Source organism: Medicago truncatula, chromosome 7 (assembly GCF_003473485.1).
Source record: "Medicago truncatula cultivar Jemalong A17 chromosome 7, MtrunA17r5.0-ANR, whole genome shotgun sequence".
Taxonomy (NCBI): Eukaryota; Viridiplantae; Streptophyta; class Magnoliopsida; order Fabales; family Fabaceae; genus Medicago; species Medicago truncatula.
The window spans coordinates 39,082,778-39,102,801 of NC_053048.1; the positions used below are offsets into that span (position 1 = coordinate 39,082,778).

General features: G+C 35.1%; 2 protein-coding genes across 4 annotated transcripts; both read left to right on the plus strand.

The window, feature by feature from the left end:
- The first annotated feature begins 8,916 nt into the window (after nt 1–8,916).
- On the plus strand, nt 8,917–17,031 carry LOC11438559 (aspartokinase 1, chloroplastic). Of its 3 annotated transcripts, XM_003624442.4 has the most exons (14): nt 8,917–9,056; nt 9,129–9,549; nt 10,469–10,551; nt 10,675–10,715; nt 11,333–11,487; nt 11,624–11,773; nt 11,903–11,998; nt 12,241–12,357; nt 13,103–13,222; nt 13,311–13,403; nt 13,527–13,643; nt 14,989–15,105; nt 15,423–15,485; nt 16,546–17,031. In XM_003624442.4, the coding sequence occupies exons 2-14, from the start codon at nt 9,172–9,174 to the stop codon at nt 16,687–16,689; spliced, it is 1,674 nt and encodes a 557-aa protein (XP_003624490.2). In that variant the 5' UTR covers nt 8,917–9,056; nt 9,129–9,171; the 3' UTR covers nt 16,690–17,031. The 3 variants fall into 3 exon arrangements, with proteins under 3 accessions (XP_003624490.2, XP_024627013.1, XP_024627012.1); XM_024771245.2 differs by lacking the exon at nt 8,917–9,056 and having other exon boundaries at nt 9,412–9,549; nt 10,443–10,551; XM_024771244.2 differs by lacking the exon at nt 8,917–9,056 and having other exon boundaries at nt 9,415–9,549; nt 10,398–10,551.
- A 1,584-nt stretch (nt 17,032–18,615) lies between these two features.
- Nucleotides 18,616–19,454, plus strand: LOC11439503 (ensconsin). The gene has a single exon (XM_003624443.4). The coding sequence runs from the start codon at nt 18,659–18,661 to the stop codon at nt 19,238–19,240; it is 582 nt and encodes a 193-aa protein (XP_003624491.1). The 5' UTR covers nt 18,616–18,658; the 3' UTR covers nt 19,241–19,454.
- Nucleotides 19,455–20,024: the final 570 nt, after the last annotated feature.

Consider the following 20,024-nt stretch of genomic DNA (forward strand, 5'->3'; position numbering starts at 1 on the left):
GTTTTTTCTTGTCCATTTTTCTATTAAGTTTTTTGCTTATTGAATTGTGATGCAACTTGGCAGAGTCCTGAAACCAGAGAATATCCTCTTGGCCTCCAAACCAGAGCAAAACCTTTTCACTTTCTTTTTAGTTGGAAAAAAGTCTTGGCCCTTTTAAAACTAAAATACCTCTATCAACATGGTGCAACACTAGCTGTAAATATTTGGGTTCCCTAAACATATGATCAGGTATTTAATCTCTAATCGATATGTATGAAAAAAAGGGTGAAAAAACCTCGTATTTTAGAAAACTAATCATGCTACTTTAACGTGAACATTTTAATTTATAAAATAAAGGGAAAATCAACAATTTGATATTGTGTCTACATAGTACATACATAACAAGCATAAAAGTATTAAAATATGATTTTTCCCTCAATGACTAAAAGTGTGCTTGGTTTAGCGGCGACAATGGAAATATCACGTCCCTATGTACATTTGCCATGGTTTTTGAGAAGAACGCGTCTACTACAATTGTACCGCTAAAACAAACATAGGCTAAGAAGATCTCTCTTAGCAAGTTAAAAAACCAAAGATATACATAGATTTTATCTTGGAATTTGTGTTGACAATGGCCATTTTAAAAAGTTTTAAAGAATGAATACACAATTTTTTTTTATTCTTTAACATGTGCTCTCAGTGTATTTGTTAGCATTTTTTTTTTGTTACAATTTGTTAGCATTTTTCTAACTTAAATGGATAAAATCCTGAAAACAGCACTGGTAAATAACAGCATTCTTTGCTGCTGCAACCTTTAAGGATCAGTAATTTTGTTACTTTGGGTCAAAATCATTGAAGTATCTAGTAGAAGTGACGTGAGGACTCTAAAGTGTCATCACATGATCTTTCGAAATCATTCATGATACATCCATTTCATCACTTTTGTCAAACCATTGGTTACGATTCACACACTCACAACACAAATAACTTCATAGAAAATGCATAACTTATAAAGATTTGCTGGATCTCATCATCATAACTACCTTCAATTAGTGTGTACAAATTGTTCCTCCTGATTGAGCAAACATACATAAGTGGCACAACACTATCAATAGTATCAAGGTTTCAAATGGCAGCTTGTGATCATTGAAATTGTGAATAATTGTATTGAATTATTGCTGAGACTTGACCATTCTTGATTGCAAACACAAACATTTTTTGAAACACTTGTTAATTATTTAGTACTATGCTATAAACACTCCTCAGCTGTCTTCAGGAGCATGATCATATTACACAATTTTGTCTCATGGTAATGGACACAAGTGCTTTCATGATATAGTAAAACACACTGCAAAGGGCAAGGTAACGACAAGCTAGTAACAATGTACACTTACCACAATTCATACTAGTACACCATAATGCAAAATGATGTCAAAATAAATTGTTTGGACAGCGATAACCACTCAACTCACGTCGGCAATGATTTGTCAATGTCATTGGCTGAAAGCAATTAACATGATGCTCTAAGCCTATCGAGACTAAAATTGTGTTTAATTTGCAAAATAGTAAAATAATGAAAAAAACAGTATACAATAGTACATGATAGTCCTTTGGACAAAAAATTGTCTCAGTGAGAGACAAAAATTTCTATTTTTGTCTAACCTCTTGCTACTTATTTTTGTCCCATTCTTGCAACTTGTTTTGTCAGTTCCCATAATCCATTTCTAAATCAAATGAAGTACAAAAAAATGTTGTGTCCAATCTGATGTTTTTAAACAAATCAAACGCCCAAGAGGAAAACCAAAAATTATTATGCGTACAAATTCCTTTAATATTTTTGTCTAGTTAAACTAGTTTTTTGAATATGTATTTTGTTGGTCTAATTAGTCCTTGAAATGCTTGTGTGAAGACTACTAATTTGAATTGATTAACAAAATACAAATTGGAGGCTTTTGTTAGTAATTTAAGTTACTTAAGAACTAATTTAGCTGAGCTTAAAATTTTGTTGGGTCTGATAAAATGCGACCTTTATAGAGCTACTAACTGTAGCTGCTTTAGCTTGCTGTTTGTACTTTGCAGATGCATTACTTCTTGTTCATGTTAGTAAAAGCCAGTGTCTCCAGGCCGAGATCAACTAGATTAGCTTAATCTTTAGGTTGAGGAGATAGGTCTTATATTTTTCTCGATTGTGCTTATAACAAAATGCTAACATGTGCTCTAAAGATATATGTCTATGTTAAAGATTTCAATATAGAATATTCATCTTAAAGTGTATTCAACTTTTTAAAAGTTCTTTCAATGCAAAACTTCCATTTTTGTTTTCTTTAACATGTATTCTTAGGACACAAGTTAGCAAAATCATATACTAATGATTTAGTTAAACACATTTTGTCAAAATCATTGAAACATCTAGTAGAAATGCATAACATATCAAGCTTTTGGTGCTAAAAGAATTGTCAGATCTTATCATTAGTTCTAAATGACTAAAAATATATTGTTCATCCAAAGTGAGAAAATATACATAGGTGGTACAACGCTATCATTACTATCAAGGTTTCAAATTCAAATGGCAGCTTGTGATCATTGAAATTGTGGAGAATAGCAATGATGCTAAAGCATAGAAAATCTTGTTTGTTTAGATCCAAATTACAGACACAGACCTCTTTTGAAACACTTGTCGGTACTATAAGGTGATGCTTCGAAAAGATGAACCAACCTACACACAAGAAATCTTTACACTCAAAATGGCACGCACAATTGCACAATACTGCAGCTTATAATAATATATCTAAGCCTCCCGTTAACCCTTTTTGTTTCAGTTACATCAGTAAAAATATGAGATGAAGACCTTTACTAAACAAAAATATTGCAAATCGTAATAACACATCAAGCAGACCATTTGTTATATACAGTCCTCAACTGACATTTGGAGCATGGTCATGCGGATTACACAATTTTGCCTCATTCATGGACATAACTGCTTTCATGATATAGTAAAACACGGTTCCGGATTTTCTCCATCAACCGGAGAACCCAGTGAAATCCGAGCTACTTGTTTCCCACGACCGAACGTACACATTAAAAGGTTGAAGAATGAATTGCTTATTTCATTGATATTGCAGCCTTTAAATAGCTGAAGGTATAGACATAACAATGAATGAAATTAAATGTACAATAATTTACAATGAAGGCATATTTGCTAAATAAGACAGAAAGTAAACAACAACAATGATGTTGTGATTTTGTCAACTGTCATGATTCAATTTTCTGATATATGACAGCTTTAAGTTGACTTTGGACAGCTTAATGTATTTCCTTAATATGCCCCCTCAAGATAGGGTCAAAGTCAGTGACACCTATCTTGTCTCTTAAGGTAGTGAATCTCGGCCTAGGTAGCGGCTTGGTGAGAATGTCAGCAAGTTGATCCTTAGTTGAGATGTGTGATACCTTAAGTTTGCCCATTTGTACTAGTTGACGAACATAGTGAAAGTCAAGAGCTATATGTTTCATTCTTGAGTGAAACACAGGATTAGAGCATAAGTACGTAGCACCAATGTTGTCACAAAATAAGGTTGGGGTTTGAGGCTTGATGCCAAGCTCACCAAGCAAATTTATTAGCCACATAACTTCTGCTGCAGCTTGAGCAACAGACCTGTACTCAGCTTCTGTAGATGACCTTGCAACTGTGCGTTGTCTTTTAGAGAGCCAAGATATAGGATTACCACCAAGGTAGATGATGTAGGCAGATGTTGATGTACGATCATCAAGGTTACCGGCCCAATCTGCATCACTGAATGCATGTAGTTGCATGTGTTGAGGTTTCTTGAGACTTAGGCCATGATTGATAGTAAGCTTTAAGTACCTCAAAATTCGTTTGAGTTGTTGAAGATGCAGTTCAGTAGGTTGGTGCATGAACTGAGACAATTTGTTGACAGCAAAGGAGAGGTCGGGGCGAGTTATTGTGAGATATTGGAGGCCACCAATGATACTACGGAACTGTTTTGCATCTACTGCTGCTGAACCATCCAAGAGCTTTAATGGTGTAGAAGTGCACAAAGGAGTGGCTACTGGTTTTGCCTCAGCCATTTTGAATTTAAGTAACAGTTCTCTAATATGACCATGTTGGGAGAGAAGAATGCCGTCCTTTGTGGGAACCAGTTCAACACCCAGAAAATAATGCGGAAAACCAAGATTTTTTATTGAGAACCTCGTGGAGAGTTCATTGATGAATATGTTGAGAAATTGTGTTTGGCTACCTGTCACTATGATATCATCAACATACACTAATAAAAATGCTTGAACACCATCCTTGTTGTAAGTGAAGAGAGATGAGTCACTTAGGCTAGTGGTAAACCCATATGAAAGAACAAAGGATTTGAGTGCATCATGCCATGCTCGAGGAGCCTGCCTTAATCCATATATAGCCTTCTTGAGTTTGCAAACATGATTAGGAAATTCAGAATGAATGAAACCAGGTGGTTGTTCCATGAAAACATTTTCGGTGAGATTACCTTGAAGAAAGGCATTGTTGACATCCAATTGATGCATGGACCAACCATAAGTAAGTGCTAAAGTGATGACCACCTTAATAGTTTGAGGTTTGACAACAGGGGCAAATGTTTCCTTAAAATCAACTCCAGGAGTTTGAGTATAACCTTTAGCCACTAACCGAGCTTTATAGCGAGCAATAGTACCATTCGGGTTTCTCTTGATTCTAAATAACCACTTGCATCCGACCAAATTAATTGTTGTGTCTCTTGGAACTAGTGTCCATGTACCATTTTTGAGTAAAGCATCAAACTCTTCAGAACATGCCTTCCTCCAATGAGGAATTTTTAGTGCTTGTGTCACAGTGGATGGTTCAAGATTTTCATGTAGCTCATGTTTAGTGATAGTAAATAATTTCTTGGGTTTAAAAATATTATTTTGGGACCTAGTAACCACATGGTACCTGCCACTTTGGTTAGGGACATTTAAAGGTGGTAAAGGTTGTGAGAGAGAATTATTACCTGATGATGATGTTGAGAGGGACTCAAGAAGGGGCTGTTGTTCTTCTGCAGGAACCAGTGCTTCCATATGTGGATTAGGTGATGTTTCAGATGGATGGCTGGACAGTGTTGGTGTAGGAACAGAATTATGGGAATTGGAAATAATTGTGTGTAATGTGGGATCAATGGGAGGTATATAGTTATGTGGTAGGGTAGGAGTGACTAGGGATTTGTATGGAAATGAATCTTCAATAAAGCGAACATGCCTGGAAGTGTATATACGATTTGATATTGGTTCAAGACAAAGTGAGGCATGTTGTGACTTGGAGTATCCGAGAAAAATGCAAGGAAATGATCGATTTTGGAGTTTATTTTTGGTGTATGGTTTTAGCCAGGGAAAACATAAACAACCAAATGAATGAAGCTTAGTGTAATCCGGATTTTCATTAAACAACACTTCATGAGGGGATTTCATTTTCAAGTTTGGTGTAGGCATTCTGTTGATGAGGTATGTGGCAATTTGAAAAGCAAAGCTCCAAAATGGAGCAGGAAGTTGGGCATGGTGAAGTAAAGCTCTTCCCGTTTCTACTATGTGTCTGTGCCTTCTTTCAGAGGTGCCATTAACCTCTGGAGTGTGTGGTGGTGTGGTTAGATGTGAGATACCATGTGTGGCCAAAAAACTTTTTAGTTTGATAAATTCACCCCCATTGTCTGAAAATAATGTAATGATTGGTAAATTGAAATATTTCTCAACTATGGTCTTGAATTGAATAAAGATAGAAAACACATCTGATTTATATTTCATAGGGTACAGCCATACATATTTGGAAAAGTGGTCAACAAAAACTAAGTAGTAAGAATAACCATCTAAAGATCTAACGGGCGACGGTCCCCATACATCTGAATAAATAAGCTCTAAGGGTCTGCTACTATTTAGATGATGATTGGAGAATGGAAGTTTGTGACTTTTGGCACAGTGGCAGGAGCTACACTCATGAGATGATGGAGGACTTATTGGAATATGATGACTGCTAACCAGATGCTTCATTATTTTGGAAGATGGATGACCAAGTTTGTGGTGCCATGTGGAAGTAGATTGGATGCTGGAAGTGAATGCCTTATGAGTTGATGGGATGGTGAGTGAGGTAGGCAGGTGGTAGAGGTCTTGTTTAACTGGTCCTTGCAGCAGAACCTGCCCCGATGTCAAGTCCTTCACCACAAAACAATCAGAAAAAAATTCAACAGAACAATGGTTAGATTTACACAGCTTTGAAACTGAAAGAAGATTTGATGTTATTTTTGGTACTGTTAGAACTTTATGCAAATGCAAAGGTTTAGAAGGTGTTTTAATTGATGCAGTACCAATATGAGATATATTCAAACCTGTGCCATCTCCTACAACAAGTTGATCTGCACCCGGATAAGGATTTGAAAGAGTGAGTTGTTGCAGATCCTGAGTAACATGATGGGATGCTCCTGTGTCCATGATCCAGCTTGCATTTGACCCACCAGGATGATGTATAGCAGTGTTGGCAGAAGTTCTTCCTCCTGGTTGCTTAGGATATCCTCTTATTTTGTAGCACTTTCTTGCAGTGTGACCTGATTTGTTGCAGAATTGGCAAACCACTCTGTTGTCAACAGTCGGAGTAGGCTGGTAAGGTGTGCGAGATCCTTGCTGTTTGTGATTTGGCGAGGGTTGCACCCCTCTATAGTGGTTTGCAGCATTGGCTGTGGCAACAATAGGATCTGATTGTGCCAAATTATCACGATGTAGGATGATTTCAAAATCCATGAGTTTTTCATGTAGTTGAGCGAAATCAACTGGAGTTTCCCTACTGCGTAAAGCTGTAGAGATCTCACGATAATCTGCACTCAAACCATTGAGAGTGTGGATGACCAAATCAGTGTCATCTAGCGGATGGTTAATGATTGAAAGCTCATCAGAAATGGCTTTGATTCCTTGAAGGTAGTTTGCCATAGGTTTGTCTCCTTTTGTGAATGTGGAGATTTTCTGCTTGAGTGCCATTATGCGGACACGGGACCGGCCAGCATACATGGTTTGGAGAGTGTCCCAAGCTTCTTTGGAGGTTTTAACTGTGCCAAGGTGAGTGACAACAGTTGCAGCTACTGACGATACAACACCATGAAGGATAAGTTGGTCTTGTCTTACCCAATGAGTGTATGCAGGGTTGATTTTGGAGGTTTCATTCTCCAACATTTTAGATGGACACAAGTTAGTGCCATCTACATAGCCTATCAGGTCAAATCCTGTGAGAAGGGCGAAAAATTGGATGCGCCAAGCTGGATAGTTGTCGCCATCCAACTTGATGTAAAGCTGAGATCCAGCATTTAGAACAACAAGTTTGTTTTCTGTTGTTGAGACAATGGTGGGTATGACAGAGGTTTCATGGGTTTCAGAGTTTTCAGAGTTCGCGGAAGACATTGTGGATCTGAGAAAGAAAAAAAAAAAGTTTGCTGTTTAAGCTGATGCTCTGGTTACCATAAAAGGTTGAAGAATGAATTGCTTATTTCATTGATATTGCAGCCTTTAAATAGCTGAAGGTATAGACATAACAATGAATGAAATTAAATGTACAATAATTTACAATGAAGGCATATTTGCTAAATAAGACAGAAAGTAAACAACAACAATGATGTTGTGATTTTGTCAACTGTCATGATTCAATTTTCTGATATATGACAGCTTTAAGTTGACTTTGGACAGCTTAATGTATTTCCTTAATACACATGACCCTCCAGTGAGAAGTGATCGAGCCGTGAGATTTACACTGCACTCCCACAAAGTGAAAATTTCATAGGAGGGGATCCGTTTCCAGTAATACACAGGTAAGGACAATCATGTAGCAATTATTAATGTACATTTTCTTATGGTGTGTTTGGATCTAGAAACCACGACAACTGCAAAACCGCATTCTAATGTCATATTTTTCGGTGAATTCCAGAAGCTAGGAATCCTGATTTCTACTAGACGCTTGTCTATTAATGTTTTGACGCGGAAATAGACAGACACTACTCACTGTATCACAATTCATGCTATACTACAATAAAATGGTGTGACAATATATTAGCCACACACCAGAATATACACATACATAAACCCAGTGCTCTTGACTTAAAAAAATAATTTATTATCTGAAAACACATAACTAATCATTCAAATTATAAACACATGCTTGAATTGTTCCACAAATAAATTGAGTTTAATTTCTCATAAACAATTCATTTTCAATGGATCTCATTAACCACCAACTTCATACATATAAAGTTGTCAACGCGTCGCGTAGTACATTATTTGAAAGAAAAAATCAAGATGTTTAATAAAAAAAAGGGTCATTCTAACCTTCGCCTCAGAGACATCAACTAAAAAGTCAAAACAATAAAATTTTAAGATAAAAATAACACTTTTTAGACTTTTGACATAACAACTTCCAATAGAATATTATTTATCAATTTTTTTTTTTTTTTACTTCTCTAACCAATATCTCAGGCGCACTGGTTAACATTTCTTATCCAAAAAATTGATATTTTTCAATTAGATAAAATCTTAAATAATTTTTATAAATTATTACAATCTACAAGACATTATTGTACTCCCTCCGTCCCAGATTGTATGATGTTTTGGGCATTTCACACATATTAAGAAATACAATTAATATTGTGTGGAAAAGAGATATTATGAGTTGTTTTACAAAATTGTCCTTAATAAATGATATGAGAAAAATAAATGAAAGAATTGAAAGAAGAAAGGGTAATAAATAATTAAGGTTATAATAGGAAAAATATCATTAATGTTGCATTGGTATTTTAAAGCGACATATAATTTGGGACAATTTTTTTTTTTCTACATACAATTTGGGACGGAGGGAGTATTTTTTTATAATTTTCTTTTGTCCTGACATAATTATTGTGTTGTTTTTTTATTTAAAGAAAGACAATTATTGTATTTAATAATGTGCTGTCGTTTAAAAAGTGGGAGTTGAAGAAAGAAAAAAAGTACAGCCGCCGCCATAGAAAGTAGCAGCAGAGTACTTTTAGCTGCAATTACAGTCAGTTACCAACAATTTTAAGGTACTTTCTTCCTTAATCTTTCCAATTTTGTCAAATCTTACGTTACATTTTTTAACTTTGTTGTTTTTTCAGTTCCAATTATTTACCAAAACAAGTAATCCTCATTGGAACAATCATGGCAACGCAAGTTGGTTACGTTAAAAGCGTATTCCCAGTAGCAACTACGCGCAAAATCTCACATTGCCAATCATCTTTGTTGCCGTGTCGAATCGGGTACACAGCGCGTGTTTCCCACGTTCCGCTTGTGAAGAAAGTGTCGAGTGATGCAGTTAGAATCAGTTGCTGCAGCAACAATGCGAGGGAAAGTGATTTTGGGGCTGAGAAGTTAGAGGAAACTGAAAAGAGTTACAGTGTTGTTATGAAATTTGGTGGGTCTTCTGTTGCCAATGCTGTGAGGATGAAAGAGATTGCTAATCTGATATTGAGTTTTCCTGAAGAGAGGCCTATTATTGTTCTTTCTGCTATGGGAAAAACTACCAACAAACTTTTACTGGTATTTCTTTTCTATTTGTTGCCTGTTTTATATTTTTAAGGCTTAATTAATTGATTTTTTTTAGTTTCAGGGTCGGTGTAGGTATATAAACAACTTAATTAAGAGCTTATATATAAGTTATTGCTATAGTAAATAATTTATATACACCAATTTTAGTTTTATGGTCTATTTAGATAAACAACTTAATTCGGTGCTTATCGGATGAACACTTACTATATAGAAGCTATTTCTACAGTACAAAAGCAAATATGATCAATCAAAATGTTTTCATATAAGCTGTCATGGAGAGCTTATAGGTATTAGCTGAAAACAACTTAGGGACATGTCATAAGCTGCTTTCTTAAGCTCTCCCAAACATGTCAAATGCTTGTGCTAGTACATAAGCTTAGATAAGATATTCAAGTCAATCCAAAGTCCAAACACTGACTTAGCGTGTGTAAAAAATTATCGGATTCAATCCTGAAACATAGGAAAAGTTGTTTTTGTTTCTAGTTATGTTATACCTTGAAATTCAAGAGTAATTAATTTTGTTCTAGTTGATTTGCTTTTAATCACTGTAATGTACTAATGTTTGTCATTATAAGAATAATCTATTTTTGGTATGTGAACGATGCTGATTTAATTCCCTGAAATAAGAGTTATTTCCAACATAGACAAATATCACGGGACTAAAGCCAAAACAATAAGGACCAAAAGCATATATCCTATGATTTAGGGGTTTAAAGCTGACTAAAATTTGTAGGTGCTAAGTTGGAAAGTTGTATCTTGCATGAACTAAAAAGTTATTTAAGCCTATTTTTTTACATTAATTTGCAATTTGCATTCACGGTTTCATATGATTGCTGCAGCCACTGCAACTGATATGTTGTGGCTCTGCAATTCAAAACCCTCAGCAAGAGTCATGGTTTTGTCTTGTCAGGCTGGAGAAAAAGCTGTAAGCTGTGGAGTTACTAATGCCGATAGTATCGACGAGCTCAGCGATATAAAAGACTTGCATCTCAGGTCTGGAAATGGATTATCCTTTTCGTCGTTCCAAGTGCAGTGAAAACGCTTTCATTGAATAAACAAAGGAGATTCACCTTTTTAATTGACTTATGTGCTCTCTCTTTGTTGCTTTGTATTCAGGACAGTGGAGGAACTTGGAGTTGACAGAGATGTTATTTCAAGTGAGCTATGTTCTTTCACATTATGGCATTGTTTTTACACTGAACTAATTGTGTTCCGTAACTGGAAAGTTATATTTATGCATTTGTGTGTTGCTCCGTTATGCTTATGAGTATTGATCTTCTGTTTGAATGAATATATCAGTTTATTCACAATGCAGACTCCCAAGCTAGTTACAGCTTGTTTTACTTTTATGTTTAGTTCCAATTTAAGAATTATCATATCAATATTCATACTTTATTGTGTATCCTGTAGAAGTTTGCTAAGCTGAAGAGCTTACTTTAATATGGTTGCTTGATATTGAATGTGCAATTATGATGATATGCTGGTAGTATGCAAGACCAGTCTTTTTGGTCTTGAGATTGGCAATATTTTATGTAACAAAGCATTTACATTTTGTATGCATTGGGTTAAATGATGAAACTGGTCCTTTAATGGGTGAGAAGATGTTGGATATTGTAATGGGCAGAAATGAGATACCATAGTTTGAGCTTGTTATATCATGCTAACTCTACATATGCATTCTTTCTTCTCAATATGCATGTTCAGTTAATTTCCATTTGTTTGTACTCATATTTTGTATGTTATGTCTTGGTGTTGGGTGTTGCCATGTAATCAGAACATCTAGAAGAATTGGAGCAACTTCTGAAGGGGATTGCTATGATGAAAGAACTGACTCCACGGACTCAAGATTACTTGGTTTCATTTGGAGAGTGCATGTCCACTAGGATCTTTGCTGCATATCTTAATAAAATAGGTGTTAAGGCTCGTCAAGTATGTTTCTCTTGTTTGCATCTATCATACATATTGCAGCTAAAAGATTTGGTTTTGTAATTTCTGAATAGGATGTTCTAACTCTGGATCCTGATCATATAATTTGTTTCTAAATGCTAATTTAATGATCTGGCAGTATGATGCATTCGAGATTGGTTTTATAACAACTGATGACTTCACAAATGCGGACATTTTGGAGGCAACATATCCAGCTGTTGCGAAGAGGTTACATAGTGATTGGGTTTCTGATCCTGCAATTCCAATTGTTACAGGCTTCCTTGGAAAGGTCTTTGTATTGGCTTACATTTTTTATGATTATTCTTCCCCCTGCCCTGCTCTTTCTGATTTTTTGGTTTTTACATTGCTAAAATAAGAAACTCACAAATATAAGTGTAATATATTGAACTTCTTGCAGGCTCGGAAATCATGTGTAAGGACAACATTGGGTAGAGGGGGTAGCGATTTGACAGCTACAACAATTGGGAAAGCACTAGGACTGCAAGAGATTCAGGTTTGTTTATAAAATCTTAGTTGGGGTGCAATATCTTGTCAGAATTTCAGTGTACTAATTTTACATATTGCATGAGTTGTTAAATTTAGGAATTGGTATTATTTCTGGTTATGAAAAATGCAAGCATCTCTTTGACTTCGTATTGACTAGTATGAACTACTGAAATATTTTATGCATATTTTCCTTAGCATGTAGACTAAATGAAGATAAAAAGAAATGGTTAATCTTGGTTCCTTAAACAGGTATGGAAAGATGTTGATGGTGTTCTAACCTGTGATCCAAATATATGCCCACAAGCACAACCTGTTCCATATTTGACATTTGATGAGGCTGCCGAACTTGCATACTTTGGTGCTCAGGTATCATTATATTCACATAACTTGTTTTTTCTCTTTCTCTCTTTGCAATATACAGTATGCCATTTCTTTTATATAGAGGCATTTGTAGAGTAAAGGCAAGAAGACATTGTTCCACATAAGATGCAAAAATCAGAAATGGCCCATTTTATACAGTGGATAGGCAACGAGTTTGGGAAAAGTTGTAAAAGAATCAACAAGTCCGTCTCAACTTTTCTTTCCCAAAACTAATCAAATAATCAATTCCCAAACTAGTATTCCAATTGGACAAAATATAGATTCGCAGGTGAATTTCCAAGCTTTTGTGCAAGTGATATTGTCTTTACTTTTTCAGTTAGTCATGTCTTCTCTCTAATTTCACTCTAGGCACCGACATGACGTGGCTTAGCTGAATTTGGTTTTTACTTTTGAACTGCATAGGATCAAATGGCTTATACCTAAAGAATTGTGATTAAGATCACTGTTCCAATCTGGATGCGGTCAAATGGCAGCTATCGATATCCCTATTTAGAATAAAACATTCAAGGAAAAAAATGTATTTTGCGCTTATTTAACTAGGCTCTCCATATTATCTCAGACTTGTTTTAATAAAGGCCGATTTTCACATTGTTTCTGGGTTATTTCCCCAGTTTCGAGTAAAGTCCACAGCACTGTCATGAACAGGCACAACATGGTTATTGGATTTACAATTGGTATGATTTCGACCTTGGGACATTAGATTAATCTTGTGTGTATCTCTAATTTGCAGGTCCTGCATCCACAGTCTATGAGACCTGCTAGAGAAGGTGATATTCCTGTTAGGGTTAAAAATTCCTACAACCCTAAAGCTTCGGGTACCCTCATCACCAAAACAAGAGACATGAGCAAGGTTTGTAGAAATGTGTCTTGGCACACAGAAAAATTGATTATCTGAAGTATGACTAGTCAATGTTAACTTTTCTTATTTCCAATTGCAGGCATTATTAACTAGCATTGTTTTGAAACGTAATGTTACCACGTTGGATATTGTAAGCACCCGCATGCTTGGTACGGTTGGGTTCCTTGCTAAGGTAAGAAAATAAATGACGGTGAAACCTATCCTCCTTGTGGATAAATCCTTTTCTGTCTTCATGTTTCCATATTTATGCAGGTGTTTCATCCTTTTCTGTCTTCATGTTTCCATATTTATGCAGGTGTTTTCAATCTTTGAAGATTTAGGCATATCAATTGATATGGTAGCTACAAGTGAGGTTAGTATTTCCTTGACGTTGGATCCGTCCAAGCTGTGGAGCAGAGAGCTAATTCAACAGGTAAGCCGTTACTCCCATTCATTATTTTGTTGAGTTCCTTCCTTCAATTATTTGTGAAGTCAAGTTCTTTGTTTATTTTTTCAAATTTTGCAATATGAGGCTATCATGGGTGCAATTTTTTTAATTAAAATAAACATGACCTGGCTGGTAGTTTTAAACGCTTGACCCAGCCAGTTATTGATGAACTGGCCAAGACATCGGTTATTTGCATGCACAGCTTTTTCGTTAAGCACTGTGAATTTAACATTGGTGGAATGGTGTCATTTGGTCGATGTAGTATCTCCCATCTAATGGGATTGTGTTGTTTTTGTTATTGATTTCCTGATGGTCTTATAAGATGAGAGATGCTAGCAACAGATGCTCAAACACTCTCTCTTGGTCACACGCTTTGTGATTGGGCCACGTCATCCAAATTTTAAACAATTTATTTGGCCACCGGTTAATCAAGTTTTGCTTGTGTCTTCTCTGTCCAAACACCACCACCACTATCTACCATTCTTTCTGCGTAAAACCATCGTCAACAACTATGCGTGTTCAAATTTGCAACATATGACCAAATAATCATAAAATTACAGGTTGCACAAAACTAATATTAAGCTAATCTGCGTCAATTTCAAAAGTTCCGTAAATTGAAAATCAAATTTTTGAGAGGCTTTAGAGTCCAAGGACCTGCTGAAAAACATCTTCTGTTACTTCCTTAATGGAAACCATTATTTTTTGGAATTTCTTAGATGGGTTTTGTATTATAGCCATCCGGGTCTTTATTTCTGCCATCAAAACTAGAACTTGGTAAGGTTTGAAGATGGGTGTTTCAAATAGGACTTCTTTCATGGATTTCTCTTCTAGTGATGGAGGGGCTTCTTCATGGGTTTGATTTGGATAGCGAGGATCTTAGGTGGGATTGGTTGATTTTGAATGAGTTATGGTTATGGGTTTGTGACTACTGAAGAAATAACAAAGTTGAATTTTTTTTCGTTTTCTTCTTTATTTGAAGGGGCAAGATATTGAATCTAGAAAGGTGGGGTATAGAGTCCAAGGATCTGCAGTCATCTATGGAGTCCAAAGACATCGTTGCTTTTTTTCAGAAACAAAGGCATAAGAAAAAAAATACACAAACTGGTTTAGCCGGTTAACAAGTATATAGATTGATAAATGGGAAGACGTGGCAGTGTAAATGGGCGTGTGTTAAAAAGCGATTGTCCAAGCGTTTGTTATTAGCATTGCTCCTTATAAGATAACATCTATCAGTTTGACTACTTATATTTTACTGTAAAAAGAAACAAATGCATGCACAAGTCAAACCTTGCGTAATTCTAATCGGCTGTCATTCTTTTCCTCTTTCCAGGAACTTGACTATGTTGTTGAAGAACTGGAAAAAATTTCTGTGGTGAATCTCCTAAAGAATAGATCCATAATCTCTCTCATTGGAAACGTTCAGATGTCGTCAAAAATACTGGAGAAGGTTTTGTATTGCATTATTTCTATTTGAATATTTGTCTACAATTTATTATTAAAAAGTTTTGTTTTAAACTTTTAATGCCTAGAGATGCTATAATATCACTATCTGGACCTTCTGTTCTGTCCCTCCCATCCACTTTCTGTCTTGGGGATATGATTTTTGTTGATGATGCATTTTCTTCCTTAGGAGCCTTTGGGCATTGCCAAAATCAGCATATGAATAAATTCTGTGCTTTGTTAAATGGCATTTTTCAAGCATCAGTTGATTGGCATCAACATGCATATGCTTTGCTCTTTTTATTTACTGGCATTTTATTGCAGGCCTTTCAAGTTCTTGGATCCCTTGGTGTCAATGTTCAAATGATTTCTCAGGGTGCATCTAAGGTATACACTTTATCATCTATTGAACTATGTCTTTCACCTTCAACCCTCCTTCTACTACCAAAAATCTAAAAAAATTACTTATCAATTTAAGGCCTTTCACCCTCTAATTGATCATCGTCATTAGGAAAAAAAGTTTTTTTTTGGTATCTGCTGTGCCCCTTTTCATGTTTAGCCAAATGAAAGTGTCAGCTAGGTGGTAGAGTTGACCGTGTTGTACGAGTGTCAGATACTGAAATGGAGCGTCTGGCGCTTGTCGTATGAGTGTGATATGTGAATATGCCTCTGTTATAGGACAGAGAACCTCCTGAGAATTAAGATGAGGAAAAAGGATTTACTTCTTTGATAAAATCCAATAGAGATAGTACATGGCCTTTCTAACAAACACACAACAAACTTAGGAGTCATCATGCTTCTAGAATAAGCAATTAAATGATTAGATAACAACAATGATCAAATGGCAACATAGTCCTTAAACTTCTTAGGCTTGTCAATTGCTCTCTCACCTCTCGATCCCGTTGGGCCTGGCTTGCTCTTCAACACAGCCCATTTCCTCTTTGCTTGTATCATAGTGTCGGACACGAACACATATCAGGAACTCAGCCACTCTTGTGACTTGAAGTGTTGGTGCTACATAAATCACTAGCAATGACTTGTATATGGTCTTGTTGTAGACTTGGCATGTGTTAACATTAACATATTTTGCATGTAGGAGAGACAGTCAAACATTTTGTCATTCATATTTCCTCGCTGGTTTTTGTTGGCTGTATTGTATAGACATGAACTACTGGAAAATTGCCAGTCAAGCTTAAAACACATTTTTACCACTCGGCAATGTGACCTCCAATATTATATGGAATTGTAATGTTGGGCAGAAAATAGCCAACATGAATGTAATATTCTTAAGTTGTTAATTTTAGACTTGGAGGTTGGCATATTCAGAATCAGAATTTGAAAATAAAGTAATGACATTTGAAATCAGGATTTGAATATAAGCTCAATCATTGCTGTAAAATGTTTTTGTTTTCATATATGTTTTTTGTTCCTGTTTGTTTCACTGCAGGTTAATATCTCATTAGTTGTAAACAACGACGAAGCAGAGCAGTCTGTCAGGACTCTCCACAAAATCTTCTTTGAGAGTGGCAAGCTCTCTGAATTAGAGAATGAATCCATACCTGAAAATGGTTCTGTTCGTGCATTATCTTAAGGAGGATACTTTAATTTCAAGTTCTTCTAGCAATACTCCACTATTTAATTGAGATGTAACATATAAATTTTATTCACATTATGTGTTAAAGAAAATTTTGGTCGGGGTTTGGGTTGAGAGGAATGACTGTGTATAAATACTGTATGTACCAGTCCTGTTTGTTCTAGATCGTATATTATTTTTTGGTAGCCTACTGAAGGGGGAGTTGGCTTGCTGGAACGATATTTTTGGGACTTTTTAGCAAATGTGTTGAGAACACTTGGGAGAGTTGATGAAAAGTATATTATTTCATAAATCAGATACTAATTTAAATTGTTAAACTGTATCTACAGTTGAATAGAAGGCAAGCGGGCAAAAAGTTGCGCCACCTTTTTGGATGGCAAAATCAATCTTTGTGAACACAACATTATACATTAAAATGTTTAAAAAATTGGTAGTTTTTTTTTTTTTTTTGACAACAAAGTCGATAGTATTATCATATTTGTCTGACAATTGTTATTGTTTTTACATGTTTGCTTTTCAAGAGAGAGAAATTTATGTTGTTATTGTAGTACTTATTGTTCAATGCAGCAAAAGATGAAAAAAACAATTATGTGTTGGGAAAGAAATAAATAAAAATTAAGGAATCGTATAAAAGGAAGTCATATAAAAAAGTGACTATAAATTTGTTCAACATAATTACAAATTATTTCAGATATGAAGACAAATGGATCTGGAATAGTGTTCACATAACACATCCTATTGATATGGAGGCTAGACTCCCGAACCCGAATTGATATGGATTGGTTTGATTAAACTGACATTTTAAAAAAATAAGAAATTTCTTATGTCGGATCTAGCCGGAGACAAACCAATAGGGTTACTTAGGTTTTAACAAAGATAGTCTTATTTTATGTTAGCTTTCACATGTTTAATGATGTACCATCAAGTTTATGTACTTTAACTATAAAAAAAACAAGTATTGTAATAATTGTTTTAATTTTACACTCTCCACAAATAGTTGTTTTTGTCCCATCATATAATCTCAATGTATCAAAAGTTTAAAATTGTCTTTGACGTCAAAATATTTCGTTAATACTGTCATATTAGTTCCTTAATATCCTTACTTAAAATCACAACCCATATACTTACTCATTTGCTCTTATATCAGTTCTATAAGAAGGCGTTTAATTCACGGATGATAAATTTATGTCCAGGAATAATGTTCGTGAAATTAATAATTGGAATCTTAATCTTGAACCTTTTTAAAAAAATGTTTGGTTAATATTTATCATATTTATGGGATTATTTATAAACATGGGGTATATGGGTAGTTATCAGGTGATTATTTCATTTTTATCATCTTTATGAAAATATTTATTTCCCACTCATTTTCTTGGAAATAAAAACATGGGAAATAAGAAGTTATTTTATTTCATGGAAAGTTTTATACCTGAAAATAATTTTCTAACTTTGAAACAATCATGGTAACCCATTTTTATAACCATGAAACAAACACTGCCTAAGAAATGAGTTATTGTTAGCATTTATAGATTATTTTAACACTAAAAAACTATTTTAAAATTTTGATAAATTGAAAAATTATAAAGATAAAAATGATTATCCTAAATATAAATAACTATTGGCAAAACAAATATTTTTCTTCTTCTTCTTAGGGAAGTAAACAAATGTATATTTTTTATCTTTAATATATTTAATTATCTATTTGAAAAAAATTATGAAATTTAATATTTTAAAAATATTCATCGAGACGAATCAAATATAGTCAAGGTATGTCAAATAAAAAATACGCATTGTAAACAAGTCATCATCTAGTATGGGACGGAGGGAGTATATATATATATATATAATAAAAGGACTGAAGAGAAGGGTATATTCGTCAAATCAAATATCGGTAATCCAAATCATATAAAAACCCTAAACAACATTCTAGGGTTCTGCCTCTTTTCACTCTCTTCTCACATCAACAATGGCCTGCACCATTGATTTCCGTCACCTCGATGAAGGCTTCGGCGGCAAAACCTACAAACGCAAACGCGAACAAGCCCAAGCAATCGAAGACGCTAAGATGGAAGAAATCGTATCCATGGAAACCGACGACACCGCTCCTCCACCAGCTAAGCGATCCGCTCTCCCATCCTTATCAGATCCAAACAAACCCACCTTCTCCGCAGTCTCCTTCGGTGCCCCAACCTACGACGGGGTCATCGCCGGAAAAGTCTCCGGCAGAAAATGGAAGCAAGTCCGTACTCGTCGCGCTTCAGCTCTTCAGGTGAGCAAGAAAGGGACTACGTTTGAGGAGAGAGCGAGAGAGAAGAGGATTAAGACGGCGTATAAGGAGAAGATGACGGAGTTGAAAGAGGCGATAAGGATGAATAAGGTGGAGAAGAGAAAGAAGAGAGAAGAGAGTGAGAAGAGGAAGAAGGAGAATGTTTTGAAATCTGGAACGAAGTTTCAGAAGATTACGAATCCGAAAACTTTGAAGAAGATTGCTAAGTCTAAGCAGAGGAAGCAGCTTAGGATGGTACCTGATGATATGATTAAGAAATAAAATTGTTTTTAATTTATGTTTAATTTTTATGAAATTTTTGAGTCTTATGTATTGCTTTTTGTTTTGGAGAATTTTGGTGGTGTTGAAATCAATAGCAGAATTTCTAATTTGTTGATTTTATGGTTCGATTATCATTATGTTTAAGTTACTATAATCTTGAGATAATATAACATGTTCTGTTCTGACTCTGAATGTGAATGGTTTGTTGATTTTATGTTTGTAGCGTTTTGATGATGTAGGGTGTTTGGTTTCATGTTTAGATGCTTTAGAAGTGCTTCTCAAATGCTAGAAATAATTCTTATTCTATAAAATCATGTCAATTTGGGGAGTACAAGCAATTCTATTTGAAGCTACTAGTTGTAGGAATAGAATTGAAGTAATTAGTGAACAAATTAGCATGGTTGGATAAAAAACCAGACATGAAGGGAATTGGATGATAAATCCAGGAGTGCTTGCTTGAAATGGTTTAGTGCTTGTTTGGAACCACGCACATTTGCTCTATTTTCCCATCTTCCCATCTAAAGTGCCTCGAAAGTGATATTTAAGGTGTAAACGTGCATCCAAACACTCTACTAGTCTCTTTTGATTAGTATATGGTCTCTAGTTTTATTTAGTTTTGAAGAAAATGATGTAGTGTTTAAAACTGTTAGTTTTGCTATCTACAACTGGGCAAACATTAAATTCAGAAGGTTAACTATTTGATATCTCTATTCCCAGCCATTTGAACTGCAGCAACTTTTTCATTGGCTTGCAATCTGTATAAAGTTTATGCTTTTAATCTTGA